Source organism: Nerophis lumbriciformis, linkage group LG01 (assembly GCF_033978685.3).
Source record: "Nerophis lumbriciformis linkage group LG01, RoL_Nlum_v2.1, whole genome shotgun sequence".
NCBI classification, from domain to species: domain Eukaryota; kingdom Metazoa; phylum Chordata; class Actinopteri; order Syngnathiformes; family Syngnathidae; genus Nerophis; species Nerophis lumbriciformis.
Genome location: NC_084548.2, coordinates 51,830,865 through 51,853,637, shown reverse-complemented (window position 1 = coordinate 51,853,637; position 22,773 = coordinate 51,830,865). Strand labels below are relative to the sequence as shown.

Here is a 22,773-nt window from a genome sequence, read left to right as displayed (position 1 = left end):
AATTGCCAAAAAACATTAAACGTGAAAAAATTAAGAAATAAAACATTTGAACTCACAATTTGTAGCACCCATTCTACGCCGTATAGCCCCTCTTAGTCGGTTGATTCGAGTGGAAATGGTGGGCATTTCCCCATTTCATCGCCGACATCGTCTCACAAGATGTAGTTTTTCTTTAAATATACTTGAAAGTGACCTTGCAAATATGTATCTGCCACTAAATCAACGTTATGTTCTCCTTCTTTGTGGGTCAACACTTCCCGCTTCCTGCTAAATTGCAACTTGTGAATGGATACTCACTTTGGAATGACAAGTGAGTATCCAATCACAGTCTCGTTAACATCAGGCTACCTAGATAGGCTACTGTCAACAACCTGTGATCTGATTGGCTATCACAACTGTCTCTCAACTCTGTGTTCTCAAATTCATCCGCTAACGGTCCCGGTGAATATCCAATCACATGACGCGTACATGTCACGTTCAACCTTAGGCCAGCTAGAGCAGTGTTTTTCAACCTTTTCTGAGCCAAGGCACATTTTTTTCATTGAAAAAATCTGGAGGCACACCACCAGCAGAAAACAAACAAATTAAACTCATTAGCCGATATTGACAATAAAAAGTTATTCTCGCAATTGTTGGATATGACTTTAAACCAAAACTAAGCATGCATCACTATAGCTCTTGTCTCAAAGTAGGTGTAAGGTCACGACCTGTCACATCACGGCGTGACTTATTTTGAGTTTTTGGGTGTTTTCCTGTGTTTAGTGTTTTAGTTCTTGTCTTGCGCTCCTATTTTGGTGGCTTTTCCTCTTTTGTTGGTATTTTCCTGTAGCAGTTTCATGTCTTCCATGAACGCTATTCCCAACACCTGCTTTGTTTTAGCAATCAAAAATATTTAAGTTGTGCGGACGCTATCCTTCTTTGTGTGGACATTGTTGATTGTCATGTCATGTACGGATGTACTTTGTGGACACCGTCTGCTCCACACGCCTTATGTCTTTGCTGTCGTCTAGCATTCTGTTTTTGTTTACTTTGTAGCCAGTTCAGTTTTAGTTCTGCATAGCCATCCCTAAGCTTCAATGCCTTTTCTTAGGGGGACTCACCTTTTGTTTATTTTTTATTTAAGCATTAGACACTTTATTACCTGCACACTGCCTCCCGCTGTTTCCGACATCTACAAAGCAATTAGCTACCGGCTGCCACCTACTGATATGGAAGAGTATTTCACAGTTTCTCGAGCTCTAGACAGCACCGACACTCAACAACGGCACATTTGCGGATTATAATTACTGGTTTGCAAAAAATATTTTAACTCAATTAGGTGAAATTACATAATCTCCCACGGAACACCAGACTGTATCTCCCAGTGGTTGAAAAACACTGAGCTTGAAGGCCTTACTGACAACAACTCGTGTCTGTCAACTGTACGTCCCTGTTCACTTACAGTGCACAGACGCCCGCATTGTTGATTCTGAAGGCCTCTGGCAGATTTCATACAGCATGGCAACATAAGCTAGCTGAATTCTGATTGGATACAAACTCTAAACTAAAAACAACAGCACTGGAAAGAGCATAATATGACATTAAGAGAATATGAATAATTTTAGATATTTAGGGAAAGTAAATTAAAAATTACTTTTATCTTTAATTATGGTCATGATTTCTGGTTATGTTAGGCCAGCAGAGAAGGCCTTGCTGGCCCTGACGGCACACCACTGGTATGAATATGTAATACATTTCAGAAGTATTTCCTTTTGTCTTTCTAGTGAGCAGGTGGCTTATTTATGATTGACTGACTCCAAAACAAATCCTGTAAATAGTGTCATGGTCTGTGTGAGGAGATCGCCATGTTTGCAGAGTAAAAGACCAACAAACTTTACACCCTTTGAGCAAATACGGCTAATTTGGCTTTTCAGACGCAACTCTTTCACTGCCTCAAGTGACGGTAGTGCAGCTGGGACTGGTGCATAAACATTGCATTAGTGATAATGCATTATAAATAAGAGCTGTAACACTGTCAATATGTACCAGGATTTCACAGAATTAAACAGTATTGTTTCACAGTATCATTCTGTCAGCAAAATGTACTGTAACATTACAACACATGACTGTAAAAAAAATTGCGATACCCTTATATTTCACAGGGATGAACTGTTGATTTCACAGTAAAATACTGTAATCAGATAGTCCTCTGTAATAGTAACAGTATGCTGTTAAAACAAGAGAGTATGACATTACAACTGTGAGGTTACAGCATTTAGTTCTAGCTTCGGGAACATTTTATATTAGTTGTTGTGAACAAAATTATCACGGTTATAATTGTTATCATGGTATTGTTGAATGTGCTCAAAAAGTACTTATACACACACTCCAATATTTTGACCAAGTTTTTGTTTTTAAATAACTAAAATAAATAGGCCCACTGTTAGAAATCCCACTATTGTGTATGCTTTGTGTTTCTTATGCGTCACTGATTATGTTCTGGCGGGCGTTGTGGCCTCCCACTCTGTTCAGTGGTCCTTAAACGCACCTTAAAAACACAGCCGTCTGGTATTCCTCAAAGTGTCAATCACTCTCTTTAAGAGAGAGTTACGGAGGCCAGCCTGTGTGGCTGGGCCATGTGTACGTTGGTAAATCCTCACTCCCTGACGACCTTAAGAGCAGTGCTGGCTAATGGGTTGATAGCCCAGGCTTTTAGCTCGGTAGCCAGCACACTTGTCTCTCATGCAGACAACCCATGTTCTAATTACGGGAAGTACAGAAAATAGCAGGGACTGAACCAAGTGGGTTAAAAGTGCACAGCTCGGAGGTTCAGTGTACAAACTCTAGGCCCGGGGGCCAGATCTATGGAAGTAGAATTGTCTCACATCAACTTATACATATCAATATGATATTATACATATGCATATATTAATACATATACAAATACAAATGTGATATACAAATAAATAAATAATTTGTATAAATAAACGCGTATTTGTAAATATATTTTTGAGATTTGAAAATATATACAAATAAAATTTATAAATATAAAAATGTGACATACAAATAAATCAAGAATTTGTATAAATATGTATTTGTAAATATATTTTTGAGATTTGTATATAAATATGCTTGATTTTGTATTTGTATTTGTATTGAATTTGCATATGTGGATGGCTTTTTTGCTTTTGTGTCGATGAGACATTCCTACCACAAACCAGATGCACAAATAAATGTGACCTACACACTCCCCTGAACAACCAGCAGAGGGCACTGCAGCCAGAGCGGTCTGGGTCACAGAGCATTATATGCATTATATGCAAAATGCCCGGAGTTCTCGCACAAAAACAATCCACGTCTTTACAGAGAGAACGCACAACGGGCCTGAGCTAGCTAACGTTAGCATTGTATTAGCTAATGCTAATTTATCCAGTTAATCTGAAAGACTATGCTAGCGGCTTATTTTATTGTATCAATGCCGTTTAATGACCTTGTCCCGATGTAGATACTGATCTCTTATCAGTGCAATGTGTATCAAATCATCATCATATATCAATCATCATATGACCCTCCCTAGTGTGCCTCTCATTGGCTCGCCAGTGTCTGACCATGTCTGTGACCCAGACCGCTCTGGCTGCAGTGTGTAGGTCACATTTATTTGTGCATCTGGTTTGTGGTAGGAATGTCTCATTGACACAAAAGCAAAAAAGTGATCCACATACGCAAATTCAAAACAAATACAAATACAAAATCAAGCATATTTATATTCACATCTCAAAAATATATTTACAAATAAACGTTTATTTATACAAATTCTTGATTTATTTGTAAGTCACATTTTTATATTTATAAATTGTATTTGTATATATTTTCAAATCTCAAAAATATATTTACAAATACGCGATTATTTATACAAATTATTTATTTATTTGTATATCACATTTGTATTTGTATATTTATTAATATATGCATATGTATTAATATCATATTGATATATATAAGTTTATGTGAGACAATTCTACTTTCATACAGATCTGGCCCACCACATTCAATGTGACCTGTGAAAGCTTTGACATACTATGCGTTTATAAAGTACTTTATCTTTTCTTACAAAATGTCTTTATTCTTTCCATTTTGACGGGGAAAAAATATATGTATTGCATAACTTTTAAATGTTACTATTATCTAATAATGCAACAAATATAACACTATTATACATAAGAAACTTTTTTGTTAAAATAAAAAGGATGATAAATATCTGCTAGACTTATGATTACACAGCAAATTTTCCATCACTGTAAAAATGACTAGGTTTTACAGTAAAAACTGGCAGCTCAGTTGCCATAATTTTACCGTAAAAAAACTATAGTACCGTTTTTCCATTTACAGCAATATGCTGTAAAACCGTTGTAAATTTTACTGTAAAATTATAGCGACTGAGCTGCCAGTTTTTTGCTGCAAAATCTAACAATTTTTTAATAATCAAACGCTCAGGCAATTGTACAATCATCATAAGGTGAATCCCTATGCATTTTCATTCATAAATTATTCACGATTACAAGCGGCCCTCTGAGGGCAGTCATAACTGTGAGTTTGACACCCCTGCCTTAGTTGCTCAGGCAGCCATGTGTTTATATAAGTTTACTGTAGATCGGCATCTGTCATTTCTTAATGGGGAACAATGTTATGTCTCTTGTTTTAATGTTAGCATTTGAGCGAGTGCCAGTCGGTCCATGAGTTCATCAAAGTGCAGTTATCAATCACGTTTTATAAACGGTAACACTTTTGCCGCGGTCATCATTAATACTGTTTTCATGACAAACTTTTGGACTCGGGGGGCCGCATTGGGTTAAAATAATTTGGCTGCATATATATCCATCCATCCATTTTCTCAATATATATATATATACATATATATGTATGTACAGTATATATATTTGTTAGGTGAGGAAAAAACACAAGAGGCTATATCATCCCTATAAGCCTGTTTCGCAGGTTTCCCTGCTCGTCAGGGGATTTGATTCCTGACAAGCACGGAAACCTGCGAAACAGGCTTGTAGGGATGATAGAGCCTCTTATGTTTTTTTCCTCACCTAACGTATATTCCGCTCTACCTCGGTGTTAAGCACTGTATAACGGATAAACTACAGAAACCTCATATGGCCTGGTAACGCCTCGGGATCCCCCGGGAGGAGCTGGATGAAGTGGCTGGGGAGAGGGAAGTCTGGGCTTCCCTGCTTAGGCTGCTGCACCCGCGACCCGATGGATGGATGGACCGAAAGAGCGCGTACTTGCCGTGATGTCACGTTATCGATGTAAAAATGCATTTTTGGACAATATGATTTGCCTGAATGGCTAGGACAGGGGTCGGGAACCTTTTTGGCTGAGAGAGCCATGAAAGCCAAATATTTTAAAATGTATTTCCGTGAGAGCCATATCATATTTTTTCACACTGAATACAACTAATCGCATGCATTTTTAAGTAAGACCAACATTTTTAGAGTATAATAAGTCTCTTATTCTTTTTAATAACATTGTTATTCTGAAGCTAGCCAATAATAAATAAAACACTTCTTACCATTTTTGCGACTTCTTGAACAGGTGCGGTAGAAAATGGACGGATGGTTTAAAATGCATGAGAATGTTTTATATTTTGAACGTTATTTTTAACACTGTGATTACCAGCGGGATTATTCATTACTTATCGTGTTAAGCAATGTCAGCTAAGATTTATCTGAGAGCCAGATCTGGCTCGAGAGCCATAGGTTCCCTACCCCTGGGCTAGGAGACACCAAGAGTAACAAGCAGTAGAAAATGGATTATTGATTGATTGATTGATTGATTGATTGATTGAAACTTTTATTAGTAGATTGCACAGTACAGTACATCCATCCATCCATCCATCTTCTTCCGCTTATCCGAGGTCGGGTCGCGGGGGCAGCAGCCTAAGCAGGGAAGCCCAGACTTCCCTCTCCCCAGCCACTTCGTCCAGCTCCTCCCGGGGGATCCCGAGGCGTTCCCAGGCCAGCCGGGAGACATAGTCTTCCCAACGTGTCCTGGGTCTTCCCCGTGGCCTCCTACCGGTCGGACGTGCCCTAAACATCTCCCGAGGGAGGCGATCGGGTGGCATCCTGACCAGATGCCCGAACCACCTCATCTGGCTCCTCTCGATGTGGAGGAGCAGCGGCTTTACTTTGAGCTCCCCCCGGATGACAGAGCTTCTCACCCTAGTACAGTACATATTCCGTACAATTGACCACTAAATGGTAACACCCGAATACGTTTTTCAACTTGTTTAAGTCGGGGTCCACGTACTAAGGACATTACTAAGGACAGATTAAAAAATAATAATTAAAAAAAAAGAAAAAAAAGGATATTTATTTATTTTTTACTTGGGGCGGATTTTGGACGCTGTCGGGCCGTAGTTTGGGGACCTCTGGTGTAGATATTTTGATTTGAGAATCGATATTAGCGCGTACAGATCTGGTATCGATATATAAATGATAAATGATAAATGGGTTGTACTTGTATAGCGCTTTTTCAGTTTCCATCCGCACATTGTTAGCCGTTTATCATTATGTCCTCTCTCCATATACAGCAAATTGCTGTAAAGATATTTCACAACAAATTACTGTAAATGTGAAAGCCATGCAACTATCCATCAGTATTTTTTTTGGTGTGAATTTACACTATTTTTTTTTTTCTTTCATTTTTTTACTGTGTGCATTTCAAGCCACAATAACAAACATAAAACGTTTTGATATTGTTTCTATTTTTTTTAATGATGCTTTGTCGTACCTCATGACGTGCAGGAAGGACTCCCCCTCACTGAGCACGAACACCTCCCTTGCATTAAACCTGTTGTCGTGCTCAGCAGGATGCCGCAGTGGAGAGGCGGACTTCTGGCGCACGCAGGCCGCACGCAGTCCGCACGCAGCTCCCGCAACCATCATGCATGTCTGCACCGTGTCTTTGCGTTTCACGCCTAGTCGCCATTTAAGTTGCTCCCGTGCGCGTGCGAGTTAACTCTGCGTTTTAGCTCGCTGGATTTGACGTGGAAGAGGATTGGAGGCGGAGAGCCCGCCCCTTACAGCTCACTGCTGCCGCTGAGAAGAAGAGGAGGAGGAAGAAGAAGAAGAAGACACGTCCACCAAACAGAGAATTTGTTGGTGGAGGGGGTGGGGGGCTCTGCGGAACTGAGCGAAGAGTGCAGGGTCTCATGATGCTTTAAACCGCGCCAGCTGTCAAGCTTGAGGACTTCGCTGCGAGGCAGAGAGAGAGAGAGAGAGAAGGGGGGGAAAAGTAACGGCTCTTGCGATGCCCTCCGCGGTCGCAGCCCCAAGCTCGCTGGACGAAGCCCCCGCGGCAGAGCGCGCGGTGGGCGCCCTGTGGTCCTTCGCTAAATGCCTGGGCGCGCTGCTGCCGGTGTACCTGGCCGGGTACTACGGCTTCAGCATCACCGTGGTGCTCCTGGGGCTACTGGTCTACATGGGCTGGAAGCACGCCAGGCTGGACAAAGTGAGGCGGCTCAACGCGGCCATGTACCTCCTGGAGAACGAGAGGGAATTCACCACCGCCAAACGGGACCTGCCACCCTGGGTAAGGAGAGTCCTTATCTGCTCATTCACCGCCATGATGCTCATTCTTTCTGTCTAGTTAAGAGCCGAGGTCCTCCAGTCCTCACAGTTTAAACTACTCATGATTTGCTCTTTATTTACCAATAAGTAAGTCCCTTCGGCAAGTTTTCCTTATAACTAACCCTTCTCCACTCATTAGATTTGATTCTCAAACCCCTAAAAAGACACTTAAATATTCATATGTGTAATGTTACAGTGGGTAAACATATTAAATACACTTGCTAAATAAAACCTTGGCCTTGTTTTTAATCAATCAATCAATCAATGTTTATTTATATAGCCCTAAATCACAAGTGTCTCAAAGGGCTGCACAAGCCACAACGACATCCTCGGTACAGAGCCCACATAAGGGCAAGGAAAAACTCACCCCAGTGGGACGTCGATGTGAATGACTATGAGAAACCTTGGAGAGGACCGCATATGTGGGTAACCCCCCTAGGGGAGACCAAATGCAATGGATGTCGAATGGGTCTGACATAATATTGTTTTGAAATATATTGAACAATTTCCATGAATGTGGTTAAGAAGAAAACATGCATTAAGTTAATTTTTAAATAGGAAAATCGTTTTTACATAAACAAAGAGTGAATTATTTTTGTAGGGGTTTGGGGTGCCGCCAAATAAAATACTGCTTCAGGCCCCAATTTAGCCAGGGGCCTTGCAGACATGCATTGAAAGATTGTGTGAGCTTGAAAGTGGTTAGTATGAATCAGTGGCGGGCCATGCGTTTCCCACCTAGGCCTTCAGTGATGTCCGACTTCAATGATTACCTCTCAAAATACCATCATTTATGTCACCACTTGACCATTGCTGGAGAAATACTATACAGGAACACATTTACGCCCTACTGGGCATTAAATCACCTCGACAGTATACAAAACGGGTTATTTTCTGGCGCATTTAAAAATCAATAAACCCGCATCAGCAATTAAAACATATCTAATGTGGTACTGTCAAAATTAAAATAGCCAAAAAACATTAAACGTGAAAATATTAAGAAATAAAACATGGATGTCGAGTGGGTCTGACATAATATTGTGAAAGTCCAGTCCATAGTGGATCCAACATATCAGCGAAATTCCATTCCATAGTGGATCCAACATAATAGTGAGAGTCCAGTCCTTAGTGGAGCCAGCAGGAAACCATCCCGAGCAGAGACATGTCAGCAGCGCAGAGATGTTCCCAACCGATGCACAGGCGAGCGGTCCACCCTGGGTCCCGACTCTGGACAGCCAGCACTTCATCCATGGCCACCGGACCTGTGTAACTCCCCCTCCACGCAGGAGAGGGGGGCAGAGTAGAAAAGAAAAGAAACGGCAGATCAACTGGTCTAAAAAGGGGGGCTATTTAAAGGCTAGAGTATACAAATGAGTTTTAAGATGGGACTTAAATGCTTCTACTGAGATAGCATCTCTAACTGTTACCGGGAGGGCGTTCCATAGTACTGGAGCCCGAATAGAAAACGCTCTATAGCCCGCAGACTTTGTTTTGGCTCTGGGAATCACTAATAAGCCGGAGTTCTTTGAACACAGATTTCTTGCCGGGACATATGGTACAATACAATCGGCAAGATAGGCTGGAGCTAGACCGTGTAGTATTTTATACGTAAGTAGTAAAACCTTAAAGTCACATCTTAAGTGCACAGGAAGCCAGTGCAGGTATGCCAGTATCAAACTTTCTTGTTCTTAATGAATATTTAGGACTACTACGCTACTGTATTTTAATGTTGGTCATTATGGTGGTACTTGGGGGGGGATCCAAGTGTTTTCTGAGGTGGTACTTGGTGAAAAAAGTTTGAAAACCACTGCATTAGATGATATAGCCCAGCAGGCACAAGCCATTAAAACAACGTTGAGAACTTGCTGAATGAGGTCCTAGCGTCAAACATAACAACGTTGTATCAATGTTGGGCTCGGACGTTGATTTGACCATTGAATTTTGGTCATTTCCCAACCAATATTTTACAACATAAATATAACGTTGAAACAACATGCTTTTGGACGACGTTTATTCAATGTCAGGTTGTGACGTTGATTTGACCTTTGAAATCTGGTCTTTTTCCTAACCAACAACATGGATCCAACTTTGGACATAAACGCTGTCTCAATTTACAAATGCAACTATTTTGCGACGTTGTTTTAAAATCAGTTTTTAAAGACATGTATGTATAATCAACGTTGTATCAACGTCTTGTGTCTGCGGGGGCTGGGGTGTCTGATACAAGTGCTCCACTTCCCATACTGATATTAGAGCTTTGAGAATTTCCAATACTGATTATTATCCGATACGATACCAGCACGACCCCGAGAGGGACAAGCGGTAGAAAATGAATAAATGGATGGATACCAGCACAGTCGTCCCTCACCACATCAGTTTCAAATATTGCACATAAAGATTTTATCAAGTACATTGTACAAAATGATCGCCCTCATTCAGCGATTCTCAAACTGTGGTTCGGTATGCATGCTTCGTAGTGGTACGACAAAGAATCACTTAATTAAGTATTCGAACACAATGTTACTGTTCAATCTGTGTTTAAAGTTACAGTGGCCAAAAATATTCAATACACTTGTTAAAAAAAACCTCTGCCTTGTTTTTAATGAATGCCTAGTACGCTACTGTATTTTAATGTTGGTCAGCCAAGTGCTTTCTTAGGTGGTACTTGGTGAAAAAAGTTTGAAAACCACTGCATTAGATGATATAGTAGGGGTGTCCCGATTCATGTTTTCCACTTCCGATACCAGTATTAGAGTTTTGAGCATTGCCTATACCGATATTTATCTGATATGATACCAGCAGGAATCATAGTGCAGTCGTCCCGCACCACATCAGCTTCAAATATTGCACATAAAGATTTTTTAAAGCACATTCTATAAAATGATTGCCCTAATTCAGGGATTCTCAAACTGTGATTCGATAGGCGGGCTCCATAGTGGTACAACAACAAAAATCTATTGATTAAGTTTTCAAACACAATGTTGCTGTTCAAACTGTGTTTAATGTTACAGTGGCCAAACATATGAAATATACTTGTTCAATAAAACCCCTGCCTTGTTTTAGTCGTGCCACACCACATCAGCTTCAAATTTCACAGACATTTTTTTTTAAATCACATTCTTTGTGTTTGCAATTTTGGAGCATGAAATGGCTCAATCAACTAAAAAGATGAATTAGGGTTGCACAATACAGATGATATACAACATAAATGATGTATAATTGACAGACGATAGAGCTTTTAATATTACGGTTATATATCATGATGATGCATGTTGATGACACATTCTCGCGGTGTTCTGAAAATTTCTCAACAACAAACAAAGTTGTCCTCAATCTAATTTAGCATTCTGGCTAGCGGCTAACGTCCCTCCACAGTGTGAAGTCACTTTTAAGTCAACAATCCTTGCCTCCATGGCAGCATTTAAACTACGTTTATTACAAGTAGCATTATCACTGGAGATCGAGGACTAAATAAACATGCTACATTACACACAGTAGGAGGATATGCTAACCCCTAAGCTACAGCTCTTGAATTTAAACAAAAGTGGCCGAGATCGATACAAATATCGACAATAACGATACCAAGTAGTATAGTATCAGTGCGATACCAAAGTGGTTAGAGCAATATTTTTTTGTTATCAAAATATATTTGGTCGTTTTTGGTATTGTTTACAAACTCAGGAAATACATTCCTGGACAGAGGAAGGCTTTAAGGCCAAAACTAAAGAATTTAAATCAGAACCAATAGTAAGAAATTATTTTTATTAGGGCTCGGCGATATATCGAATATACTCGATATATCGCAGGTTTGTCTCTGTGCGATATAGAAAATGACTATATCGTGATATTCGAGCATACGTCGTCACGCAGTTGCTTTTAGCTGCGGGCATTACACTACAGGCTCTTCTCACTCTTTCTTGTCTCTCCTTCTCACAGAGACATAAAACAAGCGCACCTTCTTACATATGTCACATACTGGCACGTGTGCAACGTCATACGCCCTCGCCGAGCAGAGAGGTAGCGGCATGGGTAACGTTAGCTGTGATGCTAGCGGAGAGGTGCGAGTGGTAAAACGAGAGAGAGAGAAGGTGCGAATCTGGTAACAAATGAAGGAAGAATGAATTCCCAAGAAAAATAGCTGGGAGTTCATCGTCGCGGTGGTTTGGCTTCAAGCGCGAAGATGTCGAACTGATAACCGTAGTATGTTAAGTATGTGTATGCGGCAAAAGCGTTGCTACAAAAAGTAGCATTACTGCTAATTTGTAGCATAATTTGAAAAGTCACCCGCTGGAGAATGAGGAGTGCTTGAAACTCCGCATGTCAACATCTCCGGCCGGTGCTACAGCCACAAAATGCCCGAGCAACCATTTCCAGATCAACACCGTCTGAAAAAAATAGTCAACAACAGAAGGAGATAATGTCCGCAGTAACCTACCAAATAGCGAAGGACATACACTATTTGATTTCCTATTATGCAGCTCATTTTTATTTGACAGTTATTTAAATATTTTGTGTGACATCATGCACAAAAGTGCACTTTATTTATTTTGAACTATTGTAGTGGCGTTCTGTACAAAAAGTACATTTTAATTTAGTGTTGTTTTGATATGTCATCTTAGTGACATCATGCACAAAAGTGCACTAATAGCTTGTTTTAAAATGTCTCTGACAATCTTGCACTTTCTGTTTTGGAAATGACATGAATGTTTGTGCCACTGCTTAATAACTGTTTAATAAATACAGTTTTGGTGAATTTACTTAGTTGTGATTTCCCTCTCTGCATGAAAGTTTAAAATGAGCATATATTAATGCAGTATGAACAATAATGTTTTAATGTTGACACATAGAATCATCATACTGCTGTGATTATATGCATCAAGTGTTAATTCAAGGCTAAGGCAAAATATCTAGATATATATCGTGTATCGTGACATGGCCTAAAAATATCGAGATATTAATAAAAGGCCATATCGCCCAGTCCTAATTTTAATATTCCAAATATGAATCATTCAATGATCTTGAAAATTGAAGTGTCAGTATCAGCATTGATATGACCAATACTGCACCTGTTACTACTTGGTTTTGGATCAATGCCCATATTTGTGGTATCGCCCAAAACTAATGTAAAGTATTCAAACAACAGAAGAATAAGTGTAGGTAGAACCATGTTACAACAGAAAGTAACCAGATATTAACAGTAAACTACCAATATTAATAATACTCTTATTTCACGTTGAGAGGGCTCTCATGATGTTAAAAAATGTGTTTTTAATAATGCTCTAGCTATGAAAGTATCCATCCATTTTCTACCGCTTATTCCCTTCGGGGTCGCGGGGGGTGCTGGAGCCTATCTCAGCTACAATCGGGCGGAAGGCGGGGTACACCCTGGACAAGTCGCCACCTCATCGCAGGGCAAACACAGATAGACAGACAACATTCACACTCACATTCACACACAAGGGACCATTTAGTGTTGCCAATCAACCTATTCCCAGGTGCATGTCTTTGGAGGTGGGAGGAAGCCGCAGTACCCGGAGGGAACCCACGCAGTCAGGGGGAGAACATGCAAATTCCACACAGAAAGATCCCGAGGCCGGGATTGAACTCACGACTACTCAGGACCTTCGTATTGTGAGGCAATAATGTGATTTATAATGAATAATTTCTACTTCGCAGGAATTCAGTTATCCCTGTCATGTCGGCCAATTAAAAGCAATAAGGGGGAGATAAGGGTTTTTGTTATTTTGAATGTCAGATAAGGTTTGATCAAGTGAAATTTCTCAAAGAACAATGGTAGGTATGAAAAATACTAACCTTATGACATACATATGCTCTCATGCTTTTATTATTTAATTTGTTTTTTGGTGACACGTAATGGTCTCATTAATTCATTAATCTAAGCTCATGACGCAGGAAGTTGAATGATGCGGATACATGTGTTACTGGATCCTATCTAATATGCTTTTGCCTTGGAGACTTTATATCTAAGTTAATTATTTGACACTTGTTTATATTGACAAATATTGTGTTTTAGACTGCAGTATTGTTCAATCAAGGACATCTATTACGTATGTCTAGCTTGTGTGCTATTGTGGGCTTGGCTGTTGTGTAGCTGCTAACTCCTCCAGTAGCATTTTGTAATTGACCACTAAAATACAAGAAAGGACCAACTTTGTGTGCTTATTGGTGGACATTTAGATGTTAACTGGCTGTCCAGCTTTGCACAAGTAAACACACTGCAGGACTGCTGGTAATGGAGCTTATATCAAGGATTTTACACGCAAGCCGATATCATCCGATACTTGTTTTTTGCTGATATCGGACCGATATCTGATATCAATATTAGATCAGGACACCCCTACATATAGTACATAAGTGCCCATTGGCAAGTTTAATTTTTAAGTAAGCCTTTTCCTATCATCAGCACTTTCCAAAAATGCATCTGTGCTAAAAAGGATTTTACACACAATAGACATTTTCGTGAGAAAATATTTGCTCTTTTCACTTCAGTGGAGCAGTTCTTGACCTTATGTGGCTTTCAAACACTGACTCATAAACACAAGACATGGATCACCATATCTGGATATAAGAAAGCATGTGAGAGCAAGCAGTGTGTGCATGCATGCATGAAGCTCGATCAAATGATCTAAAATACACATTGTGAGAAATAATAGGACACCGCTTATTGCCATAAGGTAGGATCAACATCAGAGGTATCCAACTAACAGCACATGAGCTACCGTTTAGCTCGCTAGTGGATTTTGAGTAGCTCACCAAACGGTCAAAGACTATTTGCTTAAAATCTTAATACAGTGGTACCTCAACTTAAGAGTGTTTTGAGATAAGAGCTGTCTCTCTGCTAATTGCTATGCTTCGAGTTGCAAGTACAAATTTGAGTTACAAGCATCCCCGCCATTAGTTGGTGTAGCAAATGTCACAGTGAACCCCGTAAGATCCGTCCAAAACATCTGGTCTTACTCGCTAGCGTTAGTGTGTAGCGAAAGATGGACATAACTTTGTTTGGAAGAAAGTGAATTTGAAAGACAGTGCTGAGAAGAAGAAGTGGATGATATTCATTAAATTGAAAAAAAGAAAATGATAAAAAAAAAAAAACATGACAGAGAGTGTGGACAACTTGGTGAAGCAATTTGAGCGAATCACTGCCAGTCTGCACCATACTGAAGCAGAATGAGTCTAAGGATGTTAAAATAATATCTAAATGTCGGACATTTTTCCATGAACACACGGAAAAGCTGCTGATGGTGTGTTTGACAGAGAAGTAGCTCTAATAAGATATCGTACAAGTCCACTCTTCCAGGTAAATGCTGTACAATAATATTTCCTTACTTCATAAAACTACGGCAGTTGTTAGTAGTAAATGTTATTGTATAGTTTTTATACAATATTATTTTCTAGAAGTTTGTGTACTCCTTTTTAAAAGGCATGTTACATGGTGTTGTTTTGGGGGGCCCGAGCATCAACTAATTTCAATGGGAGACGTTAATTTGAGATACAAGTGTTTTCAGTTAAGAGTTACGCCACAGAACCAGTTTAAGCTTGTAAGTTTAGGTACTACGTATATGTATAACTTTTCAATGCAGACATTGTGCCTCTATTTAATGACAAATTACCACAAATAGCACAAACAGATCAGCTTCCTTATTTAAATGTTGCCAGTCATACACAAAACTCAAAAACAGTGAAGTTGGCACGTTGTGTAAATCGTAAATAAAAACACAATACAATGAATTGCAAATCCTTTTCAGCCTATATTCATTCAAACTGGAAAACTTTGTTATTTTTTGCAAATATTAGCTCATTTGGAACTTAATGCCTGCAACATCTTTCAAAAAAACTGGCTCAAGTAGCAAAAAAGACTCATGCTCATCAAACACTTATTTGGAAAATCCTGCAGGTGAACAGGCTAATTAGGAACAGGTGTGTGCCATGATTGGGAATAAAAGTAGCTTCCATGTAATGCTCAGTCGATCACAAACAAGGATGAGGCGAGGGTCACCACTTTGTCGAACAGTTTAAGAACAACATTTCTCAACGAGCTATTTTAGGAATTTCACCATCTACGGTCCGTAATACCATCAAAAGGTTCAGAGAATCTGGAGAAATTACTGCACGTAAGCAGCAAGCCTGAAAACCAACATTGAATGCCTGTGACCTTTGATCCCTCAGGTGGTACTGCATCAAAAACTGACATCGGTGTGTAAAGAATATCACCACATGGGCTCAGGAACACTTCAGAAAACCACTTTCAGTAACTACAGTTTGTCGCTACATCTGTATGTGCAAGTTAAAACTCTACTATGCAAAGCGAAAGCCATTTATCAACAACACCCAGAAACGCCACTGGTTTCGCTGGGCCCGAGCTCATCTAAGATGGACTTAGGCAAAGTTTAAAAGTGTTCTGTGGTCTGACGAGTCCACATTTCAAATTATTTTTGGAAACTGTGGACCTCGTGTACTCCGGAACAAAGAGGAAAAGAACCATCCGGATTGTTCTAGGCGCAAATTTCAAAAGCCAGCATCTGTGATGGTATGGGGGTGTATTAGTGCCCAAGGCATGGGTAACTTACACATCTGTGAATGCACCATTAATGCTGAAACCTACATACAGGTTTTGGAGCAACATATGTTGCCATCCAAGCAAAGTTATCATGGACGCCCCTGCTTATTTCAGCAAGACAATGCCAAGCCACGTGTTACAACAGCATGGCTTCGTAGTAAAAGAGTGCGGGTACTAGACTGGCTTGCCTGTAGTCCAGACCTGTCTCCCATTGAAAATGTGTGGCGTATTATGAAGCCTAAAATACCACAACGGAGACCCCGGACTGTCGAACAACTTAAGCTGTACATCAAGCAAGAATGGGAAATATTTCCACCTGAAAAGCTTCAAAAATTGGTCTCTTCAGTTCCCAAACGTTTACTGAGAGTTGTTAAAAGGAAAGGCCATGTAACGCAGGGGTAAAAATGCCCCTGTGCCAACTTTTTTGCAATGTGTTGCTGCAATTAAATTCTAAGTTAATGATTATTTTTCAACAAAAAAAATTAAGTTTCTCAGTTCGGACATTAAATATCTTGTCTTTGCCGTGTATTCAATTGAGAATAAGTTCAAAAGGATTTGCAAATCATTGTATTCTGTTTTTATTTACGATTTACACAACGTCCCAACTTCACTGATTTTGGGTTGTGTAAATAAAAAACAACATCCTTTCCTTTAGCCAAAGTAGCTCTAAAAGTGATTTAAAATAAACAACTAAAAAGAAATACAAATTGAAATACAAGATGCAGATGAACAGTAATTTTCGATTGTTACATTTTTATTACAAAATGTGAGTTTTGTACAACAACATAGTGTTAATGTTCTACCAAAAATGCTGATTTCCTTTGTTTGTGTTGAAATAAACTATGAAAATAAACGTCACAAAAAAGAGTATCCTCTGCCTTTTTCATTTTGTAAAAGTAGCTCTCAGAAGAAAAAAGGTTGGAGACCGCTGATCTACTGTACGTACACTAACACAATCTGAGGTAGCTGTTTGGACTTGTCCCAGGACCAAAAAGGTCCCCAAGATGGAACGGTACGAAAGCCATTGTCACTGTCAATGTGCAATGATGTACTTTTTCAGAGTGTGTCGTTGGCTCCAAGTCTTGCCTTTAAGAACATTAGTCTGTCCCATTTCTGTCTGATTTATTGCATCACAATAAATATTCATGACGGCTGCTCTCATGAAAGTGTTCACATTTAAGCTCAGGAATAAATTAGTTAAAGAGTTAAAACTGCCATGTTCACACAACCTGTTAGGCGTAATGCTGATTATTTTTTGTTTTTTATTTCAAAACTCTTTTTCCCATTGGATGTACATAAAGGACATGAAAATAATATGTTCCAGAGTCAAACTGTGTTAGTTAGTTAGTTAGTCCCTACAAAAGTACCAAATTTAGTACCCATCCCTGCATCGGGGGTGTCCAAACATTTCCCACCATGGGCTGCATACTCAAAAATCAAAGTCGATTCACGTATTTATTACAATTCTGAATCGAATCAACATTTTCAAGAATCAATTTTTTTTAAATATATATTTTTTAGGCATCTTTTCGCTTACTCACTGTGCGTATACGTCATACGTCAGCAAACAAAAGGAGCTTGTGTAACCAGTAACCTGTTTTGAAAAGGTTTTATTATTATTACATCACAAAGTAGTTTACGGTGTAACCTAAATTTCCAAACTTAATTGGTTTTTGAACAGGGTTCAAAAATAGAAAAGTTTTTATGAAGCAAAATTCTCAATAAGAAACAATATAAACATGAATAATGGATTTCCAACTTCAACAAAAGTCCATATTTTAGTAAAGGTTTGTATACTTTGAACCCAATATAAAGCGCTATACAGTACTGTATATTAGAGATCGACCGATATAGTTTTTTCCGATACTGATTATTAGTAGTCAAGGAGGCCGTTACCGATATTTAGAGTCGATATTCATTTGCAGTAACAGTTATTTCAACATGGATAGTATATAGTATGTCAATAAACAGTTGGACAAGGCTTTAAGGTTTTTTGTTTTAAAAAAAAATTTTTTTAGGAAACAGCATAATGTTTTATGCGGCGCTAATGTTGTGGTCAAATAACACATTTGTTACGTGTGTCTAAGAGGATCAGCATTTGCATTTCAAAATATCGTAATATCTCCTGGGTCTCCTGATTTCTTTACTCACCATCTACTTAATTTTATACAATTTTGTAACAGTTTATGTATTTAATACATTGTAAGGTTCCCTAGTCAGGAACTTTAAAACATTTGAATAAAAACTATTCTGGGCTCCGTCAGGTCGCTTATAGTTGAGACATTTTTCAAGATGGCTGATATAATTTCTTCCTGGATGTTTTAGAAAGTAAGAGAATGTGTGAGCTGATGCCTGCTTTTCTTTACTTATACAATAAGTCTCTTATTTGTCAATTTACACAATGTTTGGATTTTTGGCAGCGATATCTTTTCTGTGGTCCTTATGTCCAGCCATCTCTGTCCATCCATCCATTTTCTACCCCTCAGTCGCGTTAATTGGTCTCGCCACGCTCCGTTTAATGAGCCCACGCTCCAAGTATTGCAACCGGAGGCTTGTCATGCCACACGATCGCTGCAGGAGCGAAAACAAATGGGAGAAAGGTGCCAGGAAAGAAAAACAAACACTGGAATTCCTGCCAAAAAATGGACGTTTCGACAAGTTCATTTCAGCAGAGGAGACGTACTGTAGGTGATCAGCACTGCATTAGAAGGAGAGAAAGAGAAAGACAAAGAGATCGGGTAAAAATTCTTACAGGAAATCAAATAAATGCCCTGTCAGATATTACAACATATTTGGGGAGAATTATTGACAATGGCAGTATTTTTTTTTACTTAAATGAATTGAAATTAAATAATGGGCTTTGGCAAAAAGGTCTCTTTTCTTATGCACGGCAAACCGGCTGTAGTTGAAACGGAAAAAACAAAAAACGCCTATATCGATATACGTAAAAAATCTGTGCAGATAATTGGTCGATCCCTACTGTATATCAAACAAACACAACAAGATGTCGATGGATCAACTATTTATTTCATAAGTCAAGACAACAACTCGTTGAACTGTCGTCATTTGTAGCCGCGGCAAGTTCCATTTCTGCCACTTTTTTTATTGGTGCGCTGCAATTTAGAAGGGGAGCGTTGAATAATTTGAAAACTGTGAACCTACAGTTTAAGTGCTCTTCCTAAGTACTCTGCTAAGGGCTTAAGGTTATTTCACATTCTGGTGTCAACTTTGTCTTCCTTTTCTCCACAGGTCAACTTCCCAGATGTGGAAAAAGTGGATTGGGTGAACAAGGTCAGTTGTATTTTTTTTTTATCCTGTGTTGAAGCCACTTAAACAGCATGCAATTCCAACAAAATATGAGAAACTAGGAGAGGAAGTGCCCTACACCAATTATTAAGATAAAGAACTTGTTTTCCCCGGACTTTAGATGACCCGACTTTGTTTGCAGCCTCTCCATCCAGTGCAGACTCTATTTGCTCGTGTAATTCAGCTGCGGTGAGACGATATCTCTGCCTCTCTGTCAATGCAGGAACATAGACTGCAGGCAAAATGTGGATGTGAATACTAATACTGTAAAGTGTCCTTCTGGAGGGGGACAATTCTGTTTAACTCTAATGTCAGAGGTCCACATTGAGTGAAAGTAATTTGCTGAGTTCAACTTGCGACAGTGCAGATTTTCTTCACTAAGCAGTGGTCGGAGTCGACACAAAGTAGCGTGAATTGACTGCATGGTTGCTGCAGGACTAAACGTGGGCCGTGTAGCACAATGTAAGCCTGAAAGCACGACTAGTTTCATGAGGAGTGTGCAGATAGAGGTCACTGGGGCCTCATGCTGCACCTCACACCCAATTGCTGAAGCTAAAAGCACTTTGACGCTCTGCGGAGCTTTTTTCAAATATGTATCCTTTGAAGCTTCTCTGTTGTTACTGCTATTTATTTGTTATTTTTTGGGGGGGGTTCTTAACTTAATCATTCATATTACAACATTGAATTGTCAATGATTCATTTCCTCTGTGAGTTTTAGTTAGTCAGCCACAATGGAAACAGGTAGTGATAGTGGCTTTAATGTGCATTGTGTGTGCAATGCCATGATGTCCTCCATTGTCATGTGTGGCTGTACCCACATCCTCCTACTGTTTTGTTGCTTGTTTTTATTTTTCCTTTATTTAACCAGGAATGACTCATCAAAATTTAACAGCCACTCACAGTAGATCATTTTTCACTGAAAATTGACTGATTATGAAGTGGTTTTATTCTCAGGTTCCAAATGTCGCTATAAACAAATGTCTGAAGCAACCTGAACAGGCCGAAACAGTGTACTTTAGTTTATGTTTATGTGAAACCTAATAAAATTGAAGTGTTTTTTTCTCTTCATTTTTGTAAGTATTTTGTGCAGTTACTGTCAAGATCCCATGTTATATTTAATTTACTGTACAATTTAGATTAGTCTTTCAGTTTTTCCTTTATTCTACCATGAAAACCAACCTTATTCTCTTAAAGTACCAATCCAATCCAATCCACTTTATTTATATAGCACATTTAAACAACAAAATGTTTCCAAAGTGCTGCACAACAATATTAAACACAATTAAAAACAATATAAAATAAATATGACTGAAAACGATTTTAAAGGGTAAAACCAATTAAAACAGTAAATAGAAATCAACATTTTAAAAACACAGAGGACAACAGAGGACCACACAACTCACGTAGTGTTAAAAGCCAGAGAATAAAAGTGGGTCTTAAGACGAGACTTAAAACACTCCACTGTGGGAGCAGTTCGAACATGGAGGGGCAGAGTGTTCCAGAGCTTAGGGCCGACCACAGAGAAGGCCCTGTATCCCCTGGTTTTAAGTCTGGTCTTGGGCACCACGAGCTGGAGCTGGCTCTCGGACCTCAGAGCGCGCGCAGGATTGTAAATTTGGATGAGGTCCGAGATATAATGAGGTGCCAGTCCATGTAAAGCTTTAAAAACAAACAGCAAGGTTTTAAAATCAATTCTAAAATGAACAGGGAGCCAGTGCAAAGTCTCAAGAACCAGTAGAATGGAAAAACAAGTTGCCTCTATATTGATGCGATTATCATATATGGTTATTGTTATGTTATGAGTTTATTTCGAACATGCATACAATTACAACATGAACAGTTTCTCTTTTCAACATGTTTGAAAAGGAGTAGAAAGAAGCAGCACTTATTTAATCCTACCCCCTTTTCATTACATAGCAACACTTATGTTCACTTTCTGTTTTCAATTTATTCACAATGTACTCCATAAATAATAACGTTTGGAAAAATAATTATAATAAATGGTGAGGTAAGTTGTATTTCATAAGTTCAATAAGTTGTTTATCATGGTTCTTCTTCTTTGTACTTTGTATACACTTTGAGTTTGAACAGTTTCTTAAATTGGATCATATTAGTACACCGTTTGAGTTCTTGACTTAATCCATTCCATAATTGAATTCCACATACTGATATAATAACGGTTTTAAATGTTGAACGTGCATACAAATGTTTTAAGGTACATTTTCTCTGAGGTTATATTTCTCCTCTTTTGTTGAGAAGAATTGACAAAAATTCCCACCATGACAAAAATTGCAGAAGTTCAGTTCAAAACTTGGGAGTCAAACACAAGAGTGCACCTGTTGTACCGAGGAACTGAGACCACTGTAAACAGATTGGCAGATCCTTGCATTTACATTTTAACCTTGCTTGCAGACATAGAACATTGGGATCAGGGCCGAGTACATCTTGGGGACCTGCAGCTGAGGGGGTTTTGCCCCCCACACCCAAGCTTCAAACCCCCCACTTCACTATGCCCCCCGCTCGAAAACACAGTTTAAAATAAAAATCCTTATTCACTCAACCAAACAGCAACATTTTAAAAATAATTTCGTTCAAGAATATATCACCTTCTCGACAAGCGAATGCACATCTGTGCGAGCGTAGTAGAAGCCCGACAACTTCAAACACAGTGCTGGCGATCTGGGAGACTACCTATATTTTAACTCAATAGTTGTACGCTGGTCTCTTACACAGGCGATGCAGCCAAGAGAAAGAGAGATAGAGAGAGAGAGAGAGATTACATGATCAGAAGACACAACTGAGCTGTTTGTGATTGACGGATATGAACAAAAAAAATGGTAAAATGGGTTATACTTGTATAGCGCTTTTCTACCTTCAAGGTACTCAAAGCGCTTTGGCACTATTTCCACATTCACCCTTTCACACACACATTCACACACTGATGGCGGGAGCTGCCATGCAAGGCCCTAACCACGACCCATCAGGAGCAAGGGTGAAGTGTCTTGCTCAAGGACACAACGGACGTGACTGGGTTGGTAGAAGCTGGGGATCGAACCAGGAACCCTCGGGTTGCTGGCACGGCCACTCTCGCGGTATAGCTCGGTTGGTAGAGCGGCCGTGCCAGCAACTTGAGGGTTGCAGGTTCGATCCCCGCTTCCGCCAGCCTAGTCACTGCCATTGTGTCCTTGGGCAAGACACTTTACCCACCTGCTCCCAGTGCCACCCACACTGGTTTAAATGTAACTTAGATATTGGGTTTCACAATGTAAAAGCGCT

The 22,773-nt window shown here is 39.4% G+C and overlaps 1 protein-coding gene across 1 annotated transcript in view; it reads left to right on the top strand.

The window, feature by feature from the left end:
• Positions 1-6,838: 6,838 nt before the first annotated feature.
• The window catches only part of esyt1a (extended synaptotagmin-like protein 1a), a 43,988-nt gene continuing 28,053 nt past the window's right edge, over positions 6,839-22,773 (top strand). The window contains exons 1-2 of the mRNA XM_061985949.2: positions 6,839-7,578; positions 19,441-19,482. Coding sequence (XP_061841933.1) covers positions 7,297-7,578; positions 19,441-19,482 — 324 coding nt within the window. The 5' untranslated portion in view covers positions 6,839-7,296. The remainder of the gene's footprint in view (positions 7,579-19,440; positions 19,483-22,773) is intronic.